Raw genomic sequence first — 23,821 nt, forward strand, 5'->3', positions numbered from 1 at the left:
ATTCAAATTTTTGTTAAATTTATTTTTTATTTCTTTAATAGTTCTTCTCTAAACTTTCCCACCGACCCCCTAACACCGCGGGGGCTTAATCTGAAATCCCCTGAGGCCTGTTGCATGAGACTAGCTGAACAAACTCTGAGTTTCAGAGTAGGTTTAGAGTTGACAAATCCAGATAAATCCAACCTTTTTTAGATCAAGTTCAACCGTTTCTCAAAACTTGGTATAAAGTTTCTCTGTCAACTCAGGTTTAATCCAGAGTTAGCGATTACCCTGAAGCGCGTGCACCTGACTCTCTGACACGGGCGGCCAATCACAGCCAATCACAGTCCGTTTGATTCACTTCTCTTCTGAAGATTGAGAGATCGTTTTGAAAATTATCATGAAATGAAATGCGTTTACAAAGCAGGAATAAACGAAAGACGAGAAGGTAGTTTAAAGCTACACTGAGTAACTTTTTTAGTTTATTCTATAGCTAAAACACTTAGTTCTTTCAAAAATATATGTGCTCATTAATGTATATTTACTTCTTTCAAGTGATAAAGTATTCTCGGAAGTTTATAATATGCCATTGAAAATACATACGGGTGAGGGGTTCGAATGCTGGTCGCCATGTTGCTCCTCCATCTTGAAAGTACATTAGCCAAAGAGGGACATACACATAAATTCAAGCTTCGCCTTTCACATTTTAACACTCAATGGCACCGTGTCGAATGTGAAGAGGGGGATTGCCATGTTAATCTTGGACTAAATCAGCCACCGTAGGAGTTAAAACGAAATCAGAATTGAGAGGAACAGAAACTAATATTCACTGGATGGTCATATATGTTTTCACCGCTAGATGGGGAAAATATCACACACTGTAGCTTTAAAGAATATCTGACTATATCAATGCATGATGGGAATCAAAGAATATGCCTAATAATTATAGGTTCACAAAGAGCTCAAATTAATAAACATTGTTTAAAATAATTATGAATGCATGTTTTATGCATTAATATTAATATTTGTCTACTGTCAATTAATATGATAAATATATGAATATATTATATTAATTAAAAGTAATTCGTATAATAAAAATATAATAAATAATTAGCGCCAATTAAAGGATGAGCAATTTTGATGAGAAAACGTTTTTTTTCCCCACTATAAACTGCAAATTTGGAACGAGAGCTACAGGGGGTGTGTGGCTTTATTGCGTCTTTACTTGCAGCTGATTGGTCCAGTTTGGGTTTGCGAGCTCTAACCTAGAATAAAACTATTGTAAGGGCTGATAAAAACCAATCCACCTTCTTGAGCCCGAAAAAACTGAGTTTGCTCAAACTAATCTTGAACTTACCTGGGTAGCAATTGGTCTAGTCTACATGAAACATTTATACTAGCTAACATAAAAAAAATGAAATAATTTATCAATTATGAATGGAGACCACTGACACCACTGTCTATGATTGACACGTGGCTCACTCATATTTGCCTTTTGCTCAATATTCACATTGTGTTATATGCCACTGTTTACCCACTAGGGATCGCTACAGCACAAATCTACGACTCGAACAAAAATTACCACCTCAGTAGAATGTTTGTTCAAACTTATATCATTCAATGTTTGTAGATTAAAACTAAAACGAACTCAATTTAGTTAGCATTTTGGTATATCCTTCTATGTTCTTGTGATGCGTAGGCTAGCTACTGTGATTGTGTGCAATTCAATCTCATGAAAACCTGAATAAGCAGTGATTGAGAAAAACGGACAATTATTCTGACATATCGGCATGTTTTTAAATTACACACAGTAATAAAAATAATCAAAATTTTCACAGTAATAAAAATAAACTCAAAATTACTTAACACATTTTCCCTACAGAGTCTTTGGTTCCGTAATTACAGGAAAAGCAAAAGCCTGAAACATTATCAGTTTGCCTCAAATCAAGAAACAGGGCCCGAAGTGTAGAAGGTTGCATTGGATTTGCATTTATTAACAGAAAATTTCACATTTTAAATAGTTATAATTCACAAGATTAGTCTCTGATGAAGGTGCTTGGCCCCCGCAACTGTTGCAGCTATTAAACACAGACCATTTTTAAGACAGCTATGATGAGTAACAAGACACATCTAATAACATTTAAACAATAATTGTCCTACAAGCATTCTATTATGGATATATATCATGTCATATATATATATATATATATGCCTATATAAGATATTTTAACAAACTGAAGTCAACTGAAGGGGATTTTGCTGGCATTGTGAACTCTTATTAATTATGTAAAGTTCCTTTAATTAACAAATTTAATCAGATTTTAAATAATAATGCTGAAGACATTTTCCTAACCCCAAACGGCATCTGCAGACTTCATTCACGTTTTTTAGAGGGAAATTCTGTGGAATGGATTGTACAAAACTGAAGGATAATGAAATTAGCAAAAAATATGTAATAAACACAGACAAGGGTCATAGATTATGCAGAATCCAATCTCTGAAGTTTCCTGTCAGCTACATCACGGTGTCAGCGCACATGACTCTGCTTCCCATTAGGCCAAAGAATCACCTTTACCACGAGATTGGGGGTATTCGTGTGGGCGGGGCTTGTTCTGACTGTGAGCGTGCCTGAAGTTTTTTTGTGCGGGTCGAGCAAAGCAGGATGTCAAAGAGCGTGAGCTGCAGTCACAGGCTCCATCCTGGCAAAGAGAAAGGAAACAGTTAGTTGATATTCTCAGATCAGTATTATGGACAAATCAAGTGAAATCAAGACAAAAGTCTCTTGCATGTATAGTTAAAATGAGTTCCACTACACTCTTAGAAGAAAAGGTTCTATATAGAACCTTAAAAGGTTCTATTCTACTTAGTATTTTTGTCTTGTTTCTAGTCCAAACATCTAAACATTCTTAAAGCAAGAAGTATTTACTAGACAAGCAAAAGTAATTGTCTTATTTTTGGGAAAAATAACTAAAAAATAATTCAACTCAAAGAAATGCATTTTTTTTGCAGTGTTCTATATAGAATCCTTTATTAGTGCCAAAAGGGTTCTTTCTTCTCATTATAGAACCCTTTTAGCATAAAAGGGTCTTTGGAGTATACTCTTCTATATATACATTTTTAAGGGTTCCAAATACGTATTGCCGATAGAACCTTTTCTTCTAAGAGTTTATGATGGTTACACTGTATTTGTGCCATGTACTGTAATATTTATTTAAAATATTTTTTAAAGTATATACTGGTATATATATATATATATATATATATATATATATATATATATATATATATATATATATATATATATATATATATATATATATATATATATATATATATATATATATATATATATATATATATATATATATATATATATATATATATATATATAATTAAAAAAATTAAATTAAATTAAATATATATATATATATTTCTAATTAAAAAAATTAAATTAAATTAAATTATATATATATATATATATTTAATTTAATTTAATTTTTTAAATTAGAAATATGAACAACCACACATTAAAGGAATAGTTCACTCAAAAATGAATCCCCAAAAACCATCCCCCTCATAGTTGTCATGAAAGGCAAAATTAGCTGTATAGACCAAAACCACTTTTTGTGCCAGTCTGTAAACATTATTTCTTCTGCCGTAAAGTTGGGCATATTAATATGGGATATAGATCTGACTCCCTTTTGGAGCCTGTCTTTAGCGGTCAGAAGTCACTTATGTGTTGGCTTCAAGAGAGACCGTGTGAGCTTGCCGCTAGGCCAAGACTCACTAAAAAGAGCCAGTTCATAAGAATCATTGGTTCATGACAAAACTGGATATGGACACACACAATGTTTTCCAGAGTGACAAGATTTTAAATGACCGTCAGACAATTCCCTCAACACCAAACTTTAATTTTTTTTATATATAAGTTAAACTTTGCTACTAACCTCTAAGCCCTTGTTCCTGCTGATTGAACCCCTGTCAATTTGGCGCTGTGTTTGGGTCTGGCTCTGACACACTGCCTCCTCTTTTTGGCTGTGTTTCATAAATCTGCGGTTCACGATTTTGGTGATGCTGTCATTTCGGACCAGTGGAACCGATGGTATACGAGATGGGGGGTGCTCAGATTTCTTTGAACCCACCAGACCTACGTGATCCCTACGAGACGCCGGCGCTTTCTCCATCTCCGGGTTGGTCTTCTCTCCTCGACCACACACGTTTCGCAGAAACTCCTGGACCAGACCGTACTTATGGACTCCTACAGTTTTACGGCCGCCAGGTTTATCGCTGGCTTGCGCCGATACTGAGCTCGGCCTGCTAGGTGTCGAAGCACGTTGGGACAGAGCCCACAAACCACGTTCCTTAGTTCCATAATCCAGCCTGGAGGAGGTGCTCAGAGATGAGGAAGAGGACAAAGAAGATGTAGTGAAGGAGGAAGAGGATGATGGTGAAGTGGAAGTGGAAGACTTAGAGGAAAACGGAGAGGATGTTGAGTGTCTGCGCTGTATTTTCGGCGAGGTGGAATGTGGTTGAAACCGATCTGCTGGACCAGGTACCCTTTCCAATGATGCTGACGTCTGCTGGGTTCTTGCAGATACAAAAGAAGTCACCCGGGGTGACCAGTGCTTTGCGGCATAAAGACTTCGAGGGCCATCGGTCTGTATCCCGACTGTGGTCACCTGTGGTTGGGATGGAGTTTGAGTTCCTGTACTCACAACACTTACCACATTGCTCCCAAAATCCTTTCCTCTTTTCCTCTCTAGAGGGCTGGATTGCGAGGTTTGAAGCACACTGGCTGTAATTTCCTTCATGTCATCACTCAAGTTGGATGAGACGTCCAAGCTATTGAAAGCCAAGCGTTGAGGGGATGCAATGCTGGAGGTCTGAAGACCTGAACAGGATGTAGAACTGATGACAGCTATTGAATCTCTCGCCATTAAATTTTGGCGGTCAATCGGCATGCTACCCAGCCAGTTTTCATATGCAGAGACCCAGTCTCGGTTTACAAGACCACGGGAAACGGCACTGAAATGTGGTTCCTGGCTCTCTTCCTCCTTTCCTGCTACCAGAGAGCTCATTTGGATCCTTTTTGCTGATGGTGGGCTGAAATATATACGAATGCTGGACCTCTCTGGAGCAGTGTGGCTTCTCTGGGTCAGCTCCTGGTTTAGGTTTAAGCCAGGGAAACTGGAAGGCATGATAGGGCAGTCCCAAGTCTTACAGGCGTCTTCTCTGTCCAGAAGGGAAGCTTCACGGCTGAGGTACTTCCAGTTCTTATTGGGTTGTGCTGTGCCCGTTTTGAGAGTCATCCTGTTGAAAGCAAATTCTATTAAGTAATTAATACATCTTAAAACAATGCAAACTTTATATAGATAGATAATGTGAGATTAAATTACTATGTGTGAAAAGAATCTTACCTCTCAATTTTTCCATCTTTTAACAGCATCTTGTTTCTGGGGGACTGAAAGTGGTCAGAAAGATTATTATTTGTGTACTCATGATTAGTGTAATTTTATTATTAAATATGTAAAAATAAATAAATAAATAAAAATACATTACATTGAGAATGAAATAAATAAATAAACACATACACATATATTATATTGATTATGTATATACAGTATATAGTCATTTAAGTTCTATTTATACTATCATATACAGTATATAATATATATATATATATATATATATATATATATATATATATATATATATATATAGAGAGAGAGAGAGAGAGAGAGAGAGAGAGAGAGAGAGAGAGAGAGAGAGAGAGAGAGAGAGAGAGAGAGAGAGAGAGAGAGAGAGAGAGAGAGAGAGAGTGAGTAATTTTTTCCTCTATTATAGTGTATATACATAGTATATGTCATACATTTTTTCATTTATTGTTTCATATAAAAATATCACTGGATTATTACAATTAATAGCAAAAGGAATGTTTGGAATGTAAACTGATATTTCCTGCTGACACACTAAAGCAAAAGATATAAATAACTGGCTTAAAACAGTTTTTTTGTTGTTGTTGCTGTTGTGAAAATACTAACATGCCGTAGACTTTTGCACAGTACTGTTTATAGAAAATCTAACAACCTGAACAGCAATATGACCTTTTAACTGAAAATTATCTCAAAGTGAACCATTTTGAGACAGGGAATCTTTCTACTTTTACTTAGGGATGAGCATTTTAAGATGCACTGTAATCACTGTCTTATTTAGGGGAAGTGTGTCAAAGAGACAGTTAGGGATTACAGAAAAGAAAACACTTTGATCAACAAAATAAATATTGGAAAATATATCCTCTTCACTCCATTCCCGGCTTTACTTAACTCCATCAAAGAACTTTCACTATCTACATTCCAATTTTATTCTTAGCCTCTTTAATAATGAACAGACATTTTGTTCAAAGGGAAGAATGAAACTGCTGTCATCCTGGAGGACAACAACATAAAATCATAAAATCATCTAAAACCATTTAAAGATCCACTATGCTTTTGATCCTCTCAATAATGCTTCCTCTCCTCCTTTCCCTCAACCCTGCACAATGTTACACTGCGTTTACTGTAAAGGAAAGTAAACTCCTTATCTGAACCTTAGCTGAGCCTTGATAAGTGTCTCTGCGGTCACTGTGGTTTGGCTAAGCCTTTTTCAGAGTGAGAAGTTGTGATTGAAGCTGATGTCTGTGCTCCGCCTGCTGTCCTACAGTCCCAAAAGGGGATTAGCCTAATTTCTGTTGCCATGCAGCCTTTTAACACACACATACGCTCACGGGACTGTCTCAGATCTCTGACCTCTGTTGCTTTAGGGCTGTGAACCAAAGCCCTTTGGTGAGTATTATGCATTAGTATAATGCATATGTTTTAAGCTTAATTAGACCCCATAGATAGAGTATTAGAAAGCTGCATTAGTAAAAAGGGATTTCAATTATTTTAATAATAGTTTAGACTTCAGGTAGCAGTGAGCATTTATACACTACTGGTCACTAAGATTTTAAGATGGTAACACATTTTTGAAAGAGGTCTCTTATGCTCATAATGGCTCCATTTGTTTGATCACAAATACAATAAAAAATGTAATACTGTGAAATATTATTACAATTCAAAATAGCTGTTTTCTATTTTAAAGCTACAGTGTGTGATATTTTCCCCCATCTAGCGGTGAAAATGTGGTATATGACCATCCGATGAATATTAGTTTCTGTTCCTCTCAATTCTGATTTTGTTTTAACTCCTACGGTGGCTGATTTAGTCCAAGATTATGGCAATCCCCCTCTTCACATTCGACACAGTGCCATTGAGTGTTAAAACGTGAAAGGTGAAGCTTGAATTTACGGGTTACCCTCTTTGGCTAATGTACTTTCAAGATGGAGGAGCAACCGGCATTCGAACCACTCCCCCGTATGTATTTTCAATGGCATATTATGAACTTACGAGAATAATTTATTTCGTGAAAGAAGTAAATATACATTAATGAGCACATATATTTTTGAAAGAAGTAAGTGTTTTTAGCTAAGTATAAACTAAAAAAGTTACACAGTGTAGCTTTAATATATTTAAAAATGTTTTTTTATTTGTTTTATTTTTACTGGTAAAGCTGATTAAGTTTGATAGAGCAACTTATACAGAATTAATAGTGTTGTTAAGAGTTCACAATACAAGCAAAATCCCCTCCAGGAAAGGTCTTACGGTTATTATTATCAATGTTGAAAATGAGAAAATGTGTAGAAACTGCAATTATTTGATAAATAAAAAGTTCAAAAGAACACCTTTCACTTTTCATATTAAAAGAGTCACTTTTCATCAGTTTGATGCATCTTTGCTGAATAAAAGTAAAGAAATCTTACTGACCCTAAATGTTTGAACGTTAGTGTGGGTCATGAAAAAAATGTCACAAAAGACCTAAATAGTAAAAACAGCCAGGTAATTATAAATATTAATATAATGAAATAATAATAATTAGGTTCAATTCATTAACATTAGTTATTGCATTAGTTATCATGAACTAATGAAAATATGTTTACAGCATTTATTAAAGTTAATAAAAAACTAAAACAATGTCCACATAAACTAATATATTTTTAACATTAGAAAAATAGATAAATTAACATTAATTTATTAGAATTATGAACAAACATGAATTAACAATAAACAAGTGTATTTAATGATTGATATTAACCTAGATTAATAAATACTTATTTGGTGTTCATAATACCTAATGCACTAATGTTAACAAATTGAACTATAATTATTATAAATATAATATATATATTATAATAATTATAGTTACCAATTAAATAACAGTTTTGTTGCAATGAACAACTGTCTACTAAGAGCTTTCTTGATTGTTGACCTTGCAAATATCTGCAGTGTGTAAAATGCTGTTTCAGTGTTTCACACAAATACTTTGCTCTGACCTGCATTTTTCTATTTTGCTTTGCTGTCTTCGACCTTTCGCATTCCAGACGCACATGGTTCAGGTGTTCTAGCAGTTCCTGCCGCTCAGAGCTCCAGTTGCTCTCACAGACCTTCAGCTGTCTTGTCAGGTCCATGACTGCAGTGTAGGACTCGGCTAACAGATGCTGAAGCTTCTCAACGTGGTCCTTCTGCAAAGCCGCATTCAGGTCTGATGGACCCTTTATTCCTGCCTTCCCAGCTGGACCCTCCAGCTATAAACAAACACAAACAACTATAAAATGATGATGATGGCTTTTCTGTGTCATAAAGCTTTTTTAAGCTACACACCCGAGAATGAAGAGAGAAGAGGTGAAGACATGAGAACCAGCCAACGGGTTCATTGATACACTACTAAAGGGAATTCACACTGATCTTCTGGTACTCACCCTGCTCTTGAGCTCTGTACACTCCACAGCCCACGCTGCTTTGGCGTTTGCAAACTGCCGGATGACAAATTGGGCTGCCCTGTGCTGCTCCCAGAGTTCAGAGAACAGATCCTGCAGTACTGTCCTCAGGTCTGACAACAGGGCACTGCTCACCTGAGAGAAACACTGAATGTACACTGGGCAATGGGAATTTCTGTCATGACAATGTTGATATATTTGGTCTTGCATGGCGGAATAGACCTGTTATGATGCTGCTGCTCTTATTACTGCTGCTGTTGCAGAGCAAGTACGGGATTTACTACTGCCATACACGACATGCTGCTGTGAGCAAGTAAGACATGCTGCTGCTGTACAATATAGCATACATTAATTATCTTTAGCAAATCTATACAGGAGGAGCAGGGGAACGTGGAGGGATTCTGAAAGCACTGCACTGCTACAACAAATGCTGATCAAGTAATTGGAAAGTTAAGCATGTGAGCTCATTGGCTACTTATACAGCAGGAACCAATCAGCTATGCCCTATAGAGAATGAAGTGATTGCAAAGCAGGTTGAGTTAAGGACCTATCAGTGTGTGCTATCTAGAGTTTCATGACTTTATCTTCCCCCGTTACAATATATTATGAAAATAACTTTTTAATTACGTTATTTCAGATTGAATTAAATGCATGCACATTTACAGTATAGTTAGTGTTGTAAAATGACAACTATATAATTTTTTCCCTCAGTAACCCTCATTCTTTTTCATACCTGAGTGTTGTATTTCTCTTGAAGATTATACTTGGATGCTCTTGACTCTGTGTCCTTTATGAGATGAATTTCATTCTGACAATACATCTGAAATTAAAAGATATTTCATATAACTGGGTGTTTATGAGTAAATTCGATAATGAATAATTTTAATAATTATTGTGTGAAAAAGTATTTATATTATTATATTTTCATAAAATACAGTTTCACACTGAACAATTTAGAACATGTTTTCTAAATGAGGTGAAATATAAGACAAAAATCTTTTTTTTTAAACTTTTATATTTTACTGTGCATAATTTCCGATCTTTAAATTTCCAATTTTCTTAGATTATCTCTCACAGTAGCAAATGTTTTAGCCCAGTTTACCTCAAACAGGTTCTTTCCATCTCCGGTCGGTCTCTCTCCCTGCCGCCACTGCTGGATGAACCACCGGAGCTGCAGAGTGAGCAGCACTAAGCTGTCCTGGTCACACCCATTTCCAACATTTCCTTCATTATGTTCTTGTCTTGCTAGATTCTTTGCGTCCTCTTTCATTGCACTTAAATCTTCACCAAAATGTAAGATATTCTTTTCTATAACAGGCTCAGGGTGCCCTAAAGTGGAGTTTGACAGCACCTCCAACTTGTCTACAAGAGCACGCAGCTGGGCTTGTAACACTTCAAGTCCATTGGTCAAGGGACTCAACATGGGGTCCAAAAGCCATTGATTTGTCATGCATTGAGGATCTACAGTTGTTTTGCTTAGGTAAGGGCCACCAGGAAAGGTCTTATGGGTACATGTAGGTGATACACCATTTTTTTTAGCTGGGGCTGTCAGGAGCTGGATAGTTGATCTGACAAGCAGTGCCTGGTCATGGATTGCAAGAAGACCTTCTAGATCCTTCACACCAAACATGCAGTCTGACTTACATCGAGCTTGTCTATCTTCTTCTTTAATCTCTGAAGAAAGCTCCTGTTCCCCACCAATCGGCCCTTCTCTGTGCATGTGGATAGAAGAGTTCTCCATATGTTCTTTCTCTGCATGCATCTGGTTCTCCTTCATATTATTGTGGATTCCCAACGTATCTGGTTTCTCTACACCATCCAGACATCCACGTGTAAGCACCTCCTCCTGCTCCCCAGTGCGAAGAGTCAATGCTAACCCTTCACCAGCCCCCTTCACAATCTCCTCTTCTTCCAGACTTCCTCCTCCTCGTTCACGCAGTTCACTCATCTCTGCCCGCAAGCCACGGTTCTCCACCTCTAGTTCCACAATTCGACGACTCAGCAGCGTGGCTTCCTCTTCCACCAGCCGCAAGTGAACTTTGACCTCTGCTTCTCGGGTGTGGGCAGAGTTATTGGTGCCCGCTGCAGCCTGGTTTTCATCCACCTCACCGTAAAGCAGACGGTATTTAGCAAGTTCCTCCCGCATAGCCTCACTGTCCAGGGCCATCTTTGTTAGCTTCTTGCACATGAGCGCAGACTCCTCTTTGGCAAAGTGGAGCTGGCATTTCAAATCAGCACTGTCATCCTGCAGAGAACACGGGTGTGTTGAATGGTTGGCATATTTTTTTTAAACTTTTACTAATACATAAACACAGCAAGGCTACTATGGCTATGATCACCATGGCTAACAGGGTTGTGTGTCACTAATAATAGAATTGAAAATGAATTCCTGAAATTGAATTGAGATAGCAAAAGTGATGCTGAACTAAAATGAACTGGGATGGATGGATGGATGGATGGATGGATGGATGGATGGATGGATGGATGGATGGATGGATGGATGGATGGATGAACCAGCACTAACCTTCACAAATCAATCGTTTTTCCACTCACCTGTGGAGAGAGTTTCTTTTCACTCTTGCTGGATGTTGATCTTAAACTTCTTCTCTTTAGGGAATTCTGTGGATGCACCATATCCATAATAAGTCTAAAGACATTTTAACAGCTTATATAACAGCTTCCTATGCATGTTATGGCCACCGCAATTTTTCCCCTAAGTTAATGTCCTCCTATGGGCATAAGTGTTCATTTGAGTTAAATTAATCATAGTTGTTATTTTCCATCATAGCATCGTCCAATGGATTCCAATATCAAATGAAATGTGTGACTGTAAGGAAAGTATGCACCTAATAAACACACTTAATCATGTTCGTGTGAACTCCAACTCCATTACTCCAAACATCCATAGTGCTCCAAGTATGTCAAGAATTCTGGATAGAGACAGTCTATCTGTCTGCTGCTTTGTCTGGGAGGCTCAAACCCTTAAAAGTACAAAGAGCACAGGAGGAACATGTATATATTCAATATAGTCTCTGTATTATCTTCTTTAAATGTTTAATAACCCTCATTGATGAAATCCAAACCAAGACTAAACTTACAATAAAGTATATTTTCAGTCTATTTTGTATGCACTTCTCAGAAATATACTTTAAATTTCACTTAAGTATACTTTATACAAGTATAAAGTCTAGGTATGTTTGGCCTATACTTAAATGTATACGTATATTTGATCTACTTTAAAGTATAATAAAGTATACCTGGCTTATAGTTGGGTTTACTCTTTTGATTGAGTAGCCTATTAAATACTTTACATAGTTTTTCATACTCTTATAAACTCTTATAAACATACATTGTTTTAAAATATTGATTTATAAAGAAAACAGACATGTTCCTAATTCGGAGTATCTGATTTTTTTGTGTAGACTGGTCCACTGGTAGTGTACACTGGAATTTACAAATCTATTTCACTCTTTCCCCACCACTGACTGAATTTTCTGGCTATCCATGTTTTCACTATCCATCTTCAGAAAGAGTACAGAATCATCGGATCAAAACAGGTGAAGAAGCAGCAGAAACAAACGATAGATGCATTGCATATGCACAATGTAAAATAATGCAACCATCAAATATTTAACAGCATATAAATGAAAAGCTGCCTAATAAATGAAAATTCCCCCATTAATTTTCCCATTAATTACTGAATAAAATGTTGAATTAAAGAAGAGGAAACAACTGAAGCTTTGGGGGTGTTGATGGACTTAATCTGCTCCATCAGTGTTTTGATCATCATTCTAAAATTGATTTGGACGTAGTATTTGACAAAAATGCTACTTTCTCAGTCTTTTCTTTGAGATTTTGCCTTTTTTGTTGCTTTTTAAAAATTAAACTAAAAAGAGTTAAAGTACAATTAAACATATATTTCAAGTATAAAAAAGTAATAACTAAATATGAACATATAGTATACTTAAAGTACAAAAATAAAATTTATATAGTAAACTATACGTATGTTATGTTCACTTAAAAGTTCAGTGTGTAGTATCTATGACGATTTGTTGACAGAAATGCAATATAATATACATGACTATGTTTTCAGTGGAGTATAAGGACCTTACATAATTTACCGTTATGTTTTTATTACCTTAGAATAAGCCATTTCTATCTCCATACACTGATGCTGCGTTCCAGTTTGTTTTTATTATGCCCTTCACTCGCTAACTTCCCTCCGTCTCGTTCACTCAGATGTGCGTCATTGCTTACGTTGCATAAGTGCCCACTACTGGCGGAAACTTTGCAATGGACTGAACTGGAATGCCCCTAAGCCCTTGATCACTTGGAAATCACTACTGAATGGATTTATTTATTTATTTATTTCCTTTACGCAATTGTTTAATGCACAATTCTATATGCATGTAGGTGTATTTGGGTTGTTTTAAAAGTTTTTAAAAATATCATAGAGTTGTTTGTGGTGGGGTAAATTAAATGCAATATGCGGTGATGTCACAATCGTGTTGCATTGTGTTATATAAAGCTGCCTGAAGTGTACATATGAAGTAGACTCGCTCCCTCGGTCAAAATCAAGGCAGCAAGGGTCTGTCCATATATAAACTTCTCTTGTCCACTTCACAAAGTGGAATGCACTTAAAAATGGCGGTGGGGATTCCCCCGAGGGGAAGTGCTTAGGGAAGTTCGCAAGTGCGTGTCTAATAGTGGAGTGGAACGCAACACGAGGGTCCCCTTACAGTGAAGTCGTCATTTTGCGCCGCAATGTTTCAACAGTAGCTCTAAACGGACAAGCTTATCTACAAAGTGCTAGTCACTCTGATTACTCACGATTACATTTTTGTCCTGTGTCGGTCCCCGTAGCTTCTCTATGTGGCTCCGAAAGGGAGGTGGGGTGCAGTTCACAACCTCACCAATAGATGCCGCTAAAATCAGACACGGCACCTTTAAAGAAAACTTACAATTATACTTGCAGGATAAAACTACTAAACTAGTAGTTTACCGTGAGTACACCTCAAAGTAAATACTATAAAATAGTAATATGTATATTAAAATAGTAACCTACTAGTATGCATATGATTTTACTTGAAGTAAAGATGCAGTGCAAATGTAGCCTGGATGCCAGCCGAACTTAGCCCCGCCCACAAATTTTTTAGGTCGGGCAGTTCGGTCTGGCCTTGCTCCATAGAGGAGTAATTATCCCCGGACAGAAACTGTTTGGACCAATGAAATCATCAGGGCGGGCTTTAGACGATGACGGACAGATGATCAACAGTAATGTAATCATGCACGTCATCAAAGGGGCTTGGATTATATTTAATCGAATCCTAAATGGAGAGCTTGTTTGTATATGCATTCACCTTCACAATTTCTCTCAGAAATGATGATCATGTTGGGTAAGTACTCTGTGTATCATTTAATTATTTAATTTTTTTACAACACCGGCAAAGATGGTGTATTCCAGCCTGATTTCAGCGTGCGTGCAGATGGGGGTTGCCAAGTTTTTACAACAAAACCCGCCAACTACTAGCCCTAAACAATAGCTTCTCGGGGGTTCTACGGGGAAAAATGGCGTTTGGGGGGTAAAATGTGTGTTATTTTGGCAAGGTTGCCTGCTAAAATTCGCACTCATGGGTCTATATATATTACATAATAGTCGCTTCAACCCACGGACATAGAAAACAAACCGCGGAAAAAAGTTGAACTCTGTTGACAATGCGTCGCTTCGCTGCTCTGATTGGTTGTAGGTCTATCCAATTGATGTCTTTCCTGGTTCGGTTGAAACACGCCCCATAATCACAGCCCGATGGAGCAGTTTCAGACTCATATTCTTACTAGAATTGAGTATGACCACGTCAGGCTAGTGCAAATGAAAAACGTAATTGTGAACTAGTTGCGCACAAAGCTTAGACTACTAGCTACTGTTACATAGTACACTTAAAGTATACTTTTATATTCTAAAAAGTGCATGGGCTGATTTAGTCTCAAGCAGTATTGAAATAGTACACTTAGAAGTTTACTAGTACATTGATATTAGTAAACTTACTACATAAAGTAAACTGAAAAATATAGCTACTTGAACATCACTTAATATTTCACCCAAAAATTGTAATTCTTTCATCATTTACTTGAGATATTTTGAAGAATATGGAGAACTAACAGTTGATGGACCCAAAAGACTTCCAGTCCATCAACTGTTTGCTTACCGACATTCTTCGACATTATCTTTTGTGTTCAGCGGAAGAAAGAAATTCATACAGGTTTAGAACAACTTGAGGGTGAGTAAATGATGACAGAATTTTGAGATTTTGTATCAGCAATTTATCTTGTTGCTCAAGATTGCAAAAAGATTTTTGACTGGATGGATGAGTAAAGTGTTCATATGTAGATCATCATGTTTCAGGTAGTGTCAGGCTTACACGAAGCCTTGATAATCTGGTTGTAGCTGATTTGTTCTGCTGTGAGGATCAGGAATGGGCAGCAGCTGTCTGAGCTGAGCTGCTGGGATCCACTTCTAAGCACTGAATCCTGGATTAAACTGAATGCGTGCTGTTATTAAAGACCTACAGGCATTCATTGCCAATAAAAAAAAAAAAACTTCTGTGCATTATGTTGGTACAATGGTGGCAAACACAATTTTTTTTATTTTTATGAGACAGTGAAAGTAAAGAACACCTTTTTGCTAGTATTTTTAGCACGTCGTAAATGCACATCATACGACCCACATTGGGTTGGATAATGACTAGGATCTCCCCTTCAGATGTATTTATAAGTGATTGCTTTCTCACTCTTCACCCTTGTCTTTCTTTTTTTTTTGCTCTCTTCTCCCCCTCATGCATCCACAAGTGAGAATGGCAGCTGTGGTTTGAATTCAGACCCTTAGATCATTCTATGCCCTACCCAAGCAGTCAGCTGTCGGTTACACCCACTACAGTTGGGGTAAAGGTCAGATTGTAACTTAACGGCATCATGAAATTAAGTCTAAGCAACAAACAAAACTGCTGTAAAATGATATCATACAGTAGTATATAGTGATATAAGAGACATATATATAAAGAACACACAGTACATACCCATGTATATTAGCATTCAAAAGTTTGGGGTCAGTAATTAATATTTTTATACTTTTAAATTAATACTTTTATTCAGCAAGGATGCATTAAATTATTCAAAAGTGACAGTAAAGACATTTATAATTTTACAAAACATGCTGTTCTTTTAAACTTTATATTAAACTTTTAAACACTAAATCTGAACAATGATTTCTGAAGGACCATGATGTGACTGAAAATTCAGCTTTGCCATCAGAAAAAATAAAATATATATTTTTAACATTTAAAATATAATAAAATAGAAAACTGTTATGTTCAATTACAATAATATTTTACAATATTACTGTTCTTAAGATCCAATAAATGGGAGCCTTGGTGAGCATGGCCAAAATTGATTTTTCAAAAACAATTAGATATTGTAGACCCTAAACTTTTGAACAGTAGTGTGTGTATGTGTGTGTATATATCAACGTTTTTTGTCGTAGTACCACCTGTGATTTGTCCATCTCAGCCTGCAGGACCTGCTTTGTCACCTCCAGATCCTGTAGTCGTTCACGCAACTCCTCATTTTCCCATTCTAGTTGTGAATTTTTCTTTTGAATGGCCTCAAGTTCACTGTGCAGGCGAAGGGACACGCTTTTTGCCACCTGGGAAAACAATATTCGTATATAGTTAAGTAAATACACTGCAAACCATGTGTCATTGAACACAAAAACTTTGATGTTAATATGATAATGTTATACCATTTCATACCACCTCATACCATTTCATTCTCTTGGGGGATATTATTAGACACAAGTCTAATATAATAATAAATATCTGAAACTTAATAAGGAACGTTGCAAAATGAGGATTAAGTTGCTATGTTTCAGCTGTGGTTTGTGACATTGAGGATATAAGGAAGTAAAGCGATAAGTTAATTGTTTAGAATTCAGTGTGGGTTGACTCTCCCTCCTTTGCTATCCTTTGCAAAGCACTCATCCTCTAGATGCTCAAGGGGTTGCTAACAAATGCTAATAATGCCAAGGGAAAACTGATAGAGTACATGTGATTACGCCATGACAATCAGCGCATGACTCTGGGCTTTTCTTTTTTTATAGCGCAGGGCGATTATCATCAGCACTGAATTCCAGGAGCAACTCCACAATCTCGGATTTCTCTGTGAAAAAAGTAAGTTAATGATGAAAATGTGGAGTAGAGCAGACACTGAAAAGGATGCTGTGAGATCTCAGGTTGCAGGACACTCCCGTGGGGGTTGTTGAAGACTGAATAACTTGACAGAGTGCTGGTGAGGACGATGAGCAGCGATGGGCACACTGGCCCAGTTTGTGAAAGGAGGGTATCTATTTCTCTCACATGCCTTTAAAATAGACTGGTCATGGACACACACACACACACACACACACACACACACCAGCAGCAGCTGTGCTTGGACACTTCCCCTCTCAGATACTGTGGCTATAGTCCTTGACACATATACCACACACATGCAAATATACACACTTACATTTAACCTTGATTTTTGAGTAATAGTTCACATTGTGTTTCTACAAAATATAAGATAACATTACCACACTTAATTCAGTGCAAACAAAGGGCATGGAAGAAACCTGAGGATTTTGTTTTGCGTAGTCTGGAGGAGGCAGATTTCAAAGGAAAACATCCATTTTATATGGGTCGCCCCGCTGTGTAGATTGGCTTTTAATTTGTAACGTTCCTACACAAAGCTCTGTCGCTGATTGGCTGAGAAGTTCAAACCAAAAAATGCCTATGCTGTGAGTGGCCCACCACAAATTGAGCAACACCAATTGTCTGCCAAACAGAAACCTGAGGGTTTTTCTACTCATTTTACCAGTTGGATCCACTCCAAAAATACTCACTACACATGTCAAACCAAACATGAAAAAAGCAATATTTTCGCTCTCACTAAGCCCTTAGTAACACATTTTGGGTCTCAAACCACGATGGAAAGATTATATAATCCATCTGAGTGCATGTTGATTCATAAAAAGTGAGTTTTGACTCATATAGTAACTTACTATTCAACGTTTAATTGGCGCTAAGTGTTAAGCAATTTTGATAAACATCCTGTCCCGATGAATGCCATGGACTGCATCCAAAACCCTAACAGTGGTTTTCCTGTACACACACCACTGTAGCTTAATTGCACACCGATCATGAGGGAAATATTTATTTTATTACACTGAATGTCATTCCTCATACAAGCACTTTCTCAAACAAACACACTCAACACCAGCAAACCATGACTGTAAGCAACATCCTCACCCTAATATCATACTCAAGTGTTCTGATAAGCTCCCCGTCCACCTGTCCCGTCTGGGCTACACGCAGACTGCGTCTCTCTGCTTTCCTGAGTCGATACTGCAAGATGCGACAGGCCTTATTGGCCTGTTCCAGCTGCTGTCGGAGTTCCTGCAGCTGGTATACATCGTCCTCCATGTACATGTCTCTCATCTCCAACATCTCTGAGCGGAGCTCCTCCATTTCATCCTGAAAAGACAACCAAAAGTGGAGTATGTAAATTCCTCATTATTGTAGCAGTATTCCCCCGACCATACATGTCTTGAAATTTTACTTTTTGGAAGTTTTAATAGGAAAACATGAGAAAAATATTAAATTGTTTCTTATGTCACTATTCATTTTGGCCCTCCAACCAATTTGTCCAAGCCAGCATTGACCTTATGTGTTGAGTGCCAGCATGCTGTCCGCATTAACCCAAAGAACCAGGGGCGCGTGCCAAGAATGGCGTACTGTCCTTCTTGTCGGCATCAGGGTAGCACTGATGGCACTTCTGTTGATTTCTTGATTTCTACTGAGACACCTTGCACTTAATCACAGTAAGCTTGACTTGTTCTCGCTGTGAACCCATCCGTCTATTGCATGTCAGAGACAATGAGGGATGACACAAGCCAATTAGCGAAAGTTAAATCTTCTAAGAAGAAAGTAGATCTTACAGTATAAGCCATGTCACATGCAGTTTATTTTTGCTTTGTTTATGTGCCTGTTAAATTGTGTAGCAGACAATGTTAACACTTTAACACGCATGATGTATTCCAAAATAGATCAGGGTTTATTTTAAGAGTTTTTTATTACTCAGAATTTCAGTCCATACAAACCACTGGGGGAACTATAGGTTTTGTTTTCTGGTATATTCATAATGGAAAAAAATGTATATGTACATAGCAAATCCTTTTTTCCCAAGTAAGTTTCCCAAATTATGTCTATGTTAAAGTAATGAGTTTAAGCTGTTAAATATATATATTAACTGTTTTTAATCAATCCAAGCTCTAAATTACTTGTTCAAGATCCAGATCAATAGTCCAGCACATCATAGCACATGGTTTATGCCATATTAGCTCATAAAAGTATAATGCCTTGTAAATGTATAATGTTTTGTAATTGGCCATCCATTCATCTTTCAAAAACTACTGTTTATGTTTCAGAAGATAATTCTTATTTGGTGGACTTTCCATATGCACTCCATGAGATCTGTTAGATGCTTGACTATGTCCTTTAACAAAATATACTTGTGTCAATTATAAATGACTTACATTTGTAGTACATCATCAATATCTTGTTTACCTGAACTCTCTCTAGTATAACTTCTTACACCATGCAAAATTTATTATTTGCAATTAATAAATGAATGAATGAATTTATCAATCGATCAATAAATCTCACCTTTAAATATTCATTTTCTGATCTTAGGTCGTCAATCTCTCTCAGCAGATCCTCATGCCCATCAGTGAAGTCTCCAGTCAGATCCGAAAATGCCACAGATGCGCTCAAGTTCAAGCGACTGTCCATGGAAACGAAGGACCTCTGGTCTCCAGGAGAGATGCTTCCCTCGCCGAAGCCAAACCCTGGGGACAGGGTGGCACTGGTCAGACCATCATCTTCTCTAAGATCTGATATTTGCTCAGCTAAATCGTCCATCCTCTCTTCGTCGGTTCCTCCGTGACAGACCTCACCACACTGGGCATCAGTGGACTGCTTATGCTCCTCAGATTCTTCCGAGATCTCAGAGCTGCTGTCCGTGGAAGACAGTTTCCCGGCAGCACAGCCAGAGTCCTTACTCAGGTCATCAGACGTGATGCTTCCATCCGATAGCTTTCTTCTCCTTGATGATTTACTGCGATTGCTATCGGTGCGTTTTATCGACTCTGGTTTCATCTCCCTTTTCCCGGTTTGGATGTTTGGCGTAACGGATAATCCACGCGTTGCTTTCTTGGACGGACTCTCCTTAGTTTTGTTCTGTGAGGGTGCTGGGGTGATAGAGCGAGCGTTCGCCGCCTGAGGTTGTTTTGACGTCATGTGTTGCACATGATGCCGGTGGATTTGTCTTGCCTGCTGGTGGCTGCTCGCGTCTCCACAGGCTTTATCCTGCCCGTCCCGTCCATGATGGGATGAGCGTGCATTAGACTCAGGATTGGTCTCAACTTTTGTCTTTGTCATTCTTGGGTTTCAAAGATGATAATTTTCTCTTATTCACCTTTCATTGCTTATGCGAAGAAAGAGAAATAATTATGTTTGTTTATGTTTTCAGGCGGTAAATAGATGACTAATGCCGGTAGAATCCTCTGAAGAGTTTGTGTGAGATGAGGTAAAGTTAAGGTAAATCCGAGTAAAGCCGTTAGTCTGGTGGTTGAGGGAATATATATCTACTGTGTGTGGCCATGTGCTTGAAAAACTCCAAAATCTCCGCCCCACAAACATAGCCCCCCCCCCCCCCCCCTCACACACACACACACACGCACACACACGCACACACACACACTGAGTCAGAGTAAACTCAGCTTTACTGGCATGATTACGAAGAGCTAATGTATTGCCAAACCATTGCTTTACTAGCGTAAAATTATAGTATTTTCCCAGACACTCCTGCATATTTGTTAAATACTTTAATTGCACTTGAGTGTTATTTTTTCCTATAATTAACCTACTCATGACTAATATCGGCAACAGTCTCAGTGATTTAATATCAAATTAAATCACTGAGACTGTTACCGATTTGCTTGTTTCATAACTAGGCTAAATCTCTTTTCCAAATATATTTAGGCGGCTATATACATTGGTTTCAAAAGGTAGAAAGTTAAGGAACTAAATGTAGGCTATTGGTCTGCTGACATCTAGTGGCTTCAAATGAAGAGAGAACCCACACGTCACATCAGCACCAGGCCAGCAGCCTCAGAACCCGGGTTGGGATAGGCCTACATGCCACGGCCAGATTGTCCTACCAGGGCTTATACTGGGCATGCACACATCAATATTGCGTCATTGATGAAAAACAATTAATTACTGTATTTGCATTATTGTAAGGGTAGGTTTAGGGTTGGTGTAGTTGGGTTAATAAAATAACCTTTAAATAACCAAAGTTGCTGGCTCTGGCTATGCATCTGGGAGGAAGCAATACCTCTCAGAGAAATCTGAGAAAGAACTGGCCAGCCTTATCAACCTCCTCTCCAAAAGAGGCTTCCCTCTTACAAAAAGAGATGTTCAGGGAATTACATTTATGTATGCAAAGGCCAATAATATAAAAGGTTTTTCAGAAGTAAAATGCACTGTTGGATATAACTGGTTTCAAATTTTTTTTAAAAAATGGAATCCAGACCTCAGCATCAGGAAACCAGAGGCCCTTTCAGCAGCAAGGGCAGCAGGACTGAACCCTTGTGTGGTTGGAAAGTGGTTCCAACAGTATGAAGACCTGCTAGAGGAACTTGCCATCAAAGATGTTCCATCACATCCCTGGAATTGCGATGAATCTAGCCTGCAAGACCAGTTTTGCTCTAACCGTGTAGTTGGAGAGGTGGGTAAGCTATGTGTAGAGGTAACTGCTGGGGAGAAAGGAGAAACCACTACAGTTCTTGCAGCTTTCAATGCAGTGGGAACATTTAGTTACACAATGGTAATTTTTAAAGGCAAGCGACTAAGGTGTGAGTGCATGGCTGCCCAAAAAATGTTGCAGTTAGGGTCTCTGACAATGGCTGACAGTGACCTGTTCCTGGAGTGGGGTCAGATGTTTACAGAGCTGCTGCCAAAAGATGACCCAAGGCCCCATGTTCTCCTGTTGGATGGCCACAGTAGCCAAGTCTATAATTTGGACTTCATACAACTGATGAAAGCCAAAAATGTGCATGTGATGGCCTATCCTCCTCACACCACACATGCTCTCCAACCTGCTGACAAAGCGCTTTTCAAAAGTTTGAAACACAATTGGTATGAGGAGGGGCGGAAGTGGACAAGGAGGACTAAAGCTCCCCAAAAGACAGTTCTTCTCTCTTTCACCAGGCCTGGCAGAAGACTGCATCAGTTGAAAATACCCAGGCTGGATTCCGGGGCACAGGGATGTTCCCTGTTAACAAGAATATAATCCTAGATGATGTATACGCACCAAGCATGACAACAGAGGGCTGTACTACAAACAAGAACAGAACTGCCCGTGGTAGAGGATACACCAATGTTGATTTATTGTGACACTTTCTTCGAGGATTTGGTGAACGAAGAAATAATCATCACATCCTAGGAGGATATGGAGAGGTCCTTATTCCACCTTTTCATTCCTGAGCAAGACACCTCAAACCATCAGGAGGAGGATGAACAACCCTCATCGTCCTTGTCTTCTGTAGAGGCCAGCAGTAACCTTCAGTGACCCAATACCTATTCCAAAATGGAAAGGAGCCTTAAAATGAGGGCCTACCATTTAACAAGCACAGACCACATAAATTACATTACAACAAAAAAAGAACAAAAAAAAAAACAAAGGAAAAAAATCAAAAAGGGAATCGAAAACAAAGCAAGAGTAGCAAATACCCCTGTGCAGACTGCCAGAGAGTGTATGGTGATGTGAATGACCCAAAAGCCACAGAGGACTGGGTGTGCTGTTGTCAGTGCAATTCATGGTACGACGAGAGCTGTGGAGAAGATAAGGGCATATGTGAGGAAGATGGCTATATCTGCAAAGACTGCTTTTGAAGAGAATGCTGCAAAAGCTCTGTCCTGACTAGCTGCATTGTTAAGACCTATACAGGGGAAAAAAGCTGTTTTTGTGTTTTGTTTTGTTGTTGGTCAAAGATGTTCTAATTTTTAAAACAAAATGTTTGACAAATATGATCAGTTTAAAATATGTTAATTTTTAATTGCATTTTAAAAAAGAATATAAAAGTTTGTTCAATTTTGATTTTAATCAAATACATTTATGCACTGTAAAAAATTATTTAGAAAAAAAGTTACCTGGTTGCCTTAAAATTTTGAGTTCATTGAAATTAAAATTTTGAGTTAATACACTGAACATTTTTTGAGATTCGACAACCTTTATTAAAATATTATTAAAAGATTTTGTAAGCATATTGGGTAATTATGTGTTTGTTATTTCTGATGATGCAGTGAAACATGACAAATTGTGCTATTTTCATGATTTATCATATTTTTTATGTGGTTCGGATACAAAAATATTTTGAGTTTCTATTTATTAAACTAATTTCCTTCATTGTATCAACTCAAATTTTTAATTTCAATAAACTCAAAATTTTAAGGCAACCAGGTTACTTACTTTTTTAAGTTAAACCAACAAAAACCACCACAATTTTTTTACAGTGCACTGTAAAAAATTTCTAGTGCTTTCAACTAATTATTATTTAGTAACTAGTTCCACAGATATTTTACGTTCACTCAATTTTGTTCTAGAAATTGTTACCTGAATTAATATTTTTTAATTGGCTCAAACTTGACTTCAACATTAAAATATACGTTTGCTCAATTATTTTTTTAAATTTAATTGAATTAATAATTTTTAGTTGGCTCAAACTTGACTTCAACTTTAAAATGTACGTTTACTCAACCTGTTTTTATAATTAATTAAACGAAAACGTTTTAGTTAGGGGTTTCATTTTTAAATGGTTTTAATTGTTACTAGAAATTG

General features: G+C 37.5%; 1 protein-coding gene across 2 annotated transcripts; it reads right to left on the reverse strand.

Annotated features, from left to right (window-relative positions):
* Positions 1–2,048: 2,048 nt before the first annotated feature.
* Positions 2,049–20,545, reverse strand: si:ch211-197l9.2 (microtubule cross-linking factor 2). 2 transcript variants are annotated; one of them, XM_067447232.1, is made up of 11 exons: positions 19,585–20,545; positions 18,169–18,393; positions 16,374–16,529; positions 11,384–11,449; positions 9,933–11,075; positions 9,564–9,650; positions 8,813–8,965; positions 8,387–8,638; positions 5,397–5,440; positions 3,927–5,289; positions 2,049–2,678 (listed from the first exon to the last, which is right to left on the reverse strand). In XM_067447232.1, the coding sequence occupies exons 1-11, from the start codon at positions 20,356–20,358 to the stop codon at positions 2,532–2,534; spliced, it is 4,410 nt and encodes a 1,469-aa protein (XP_067303333.1). In that variant the 5' UTR covers positions 20,359–20,545; the 3' UTR covers positions 2,049–2,531. The 2 variants fall into 2 exon arrangements, with proteins under 2 accessions (XP_067303333.1, XP_067303332.1); XM_067447231.1 differs by having other exon boundaries at positions 8,813–8,977.
* Between the last annotated feature and the right edge of the window lie 3,276 nt (positions 20,546–23,821).

Source organism: Pseudorasbora parva, chromosome 6 (genome assembly GCF_024679245.1).
Source record: "Pseudorasbora parva isolate DD20220531a chromosome 6, ASM2467924v1, whole genome shotgun sequence".
Taxonomy (NCBI): Eukaryota; Metazoa; Chordata; class Actinopteri; order Cypriniformes; family Gobionidae; genus Pseudorasbora; species Pseudorasbora parva.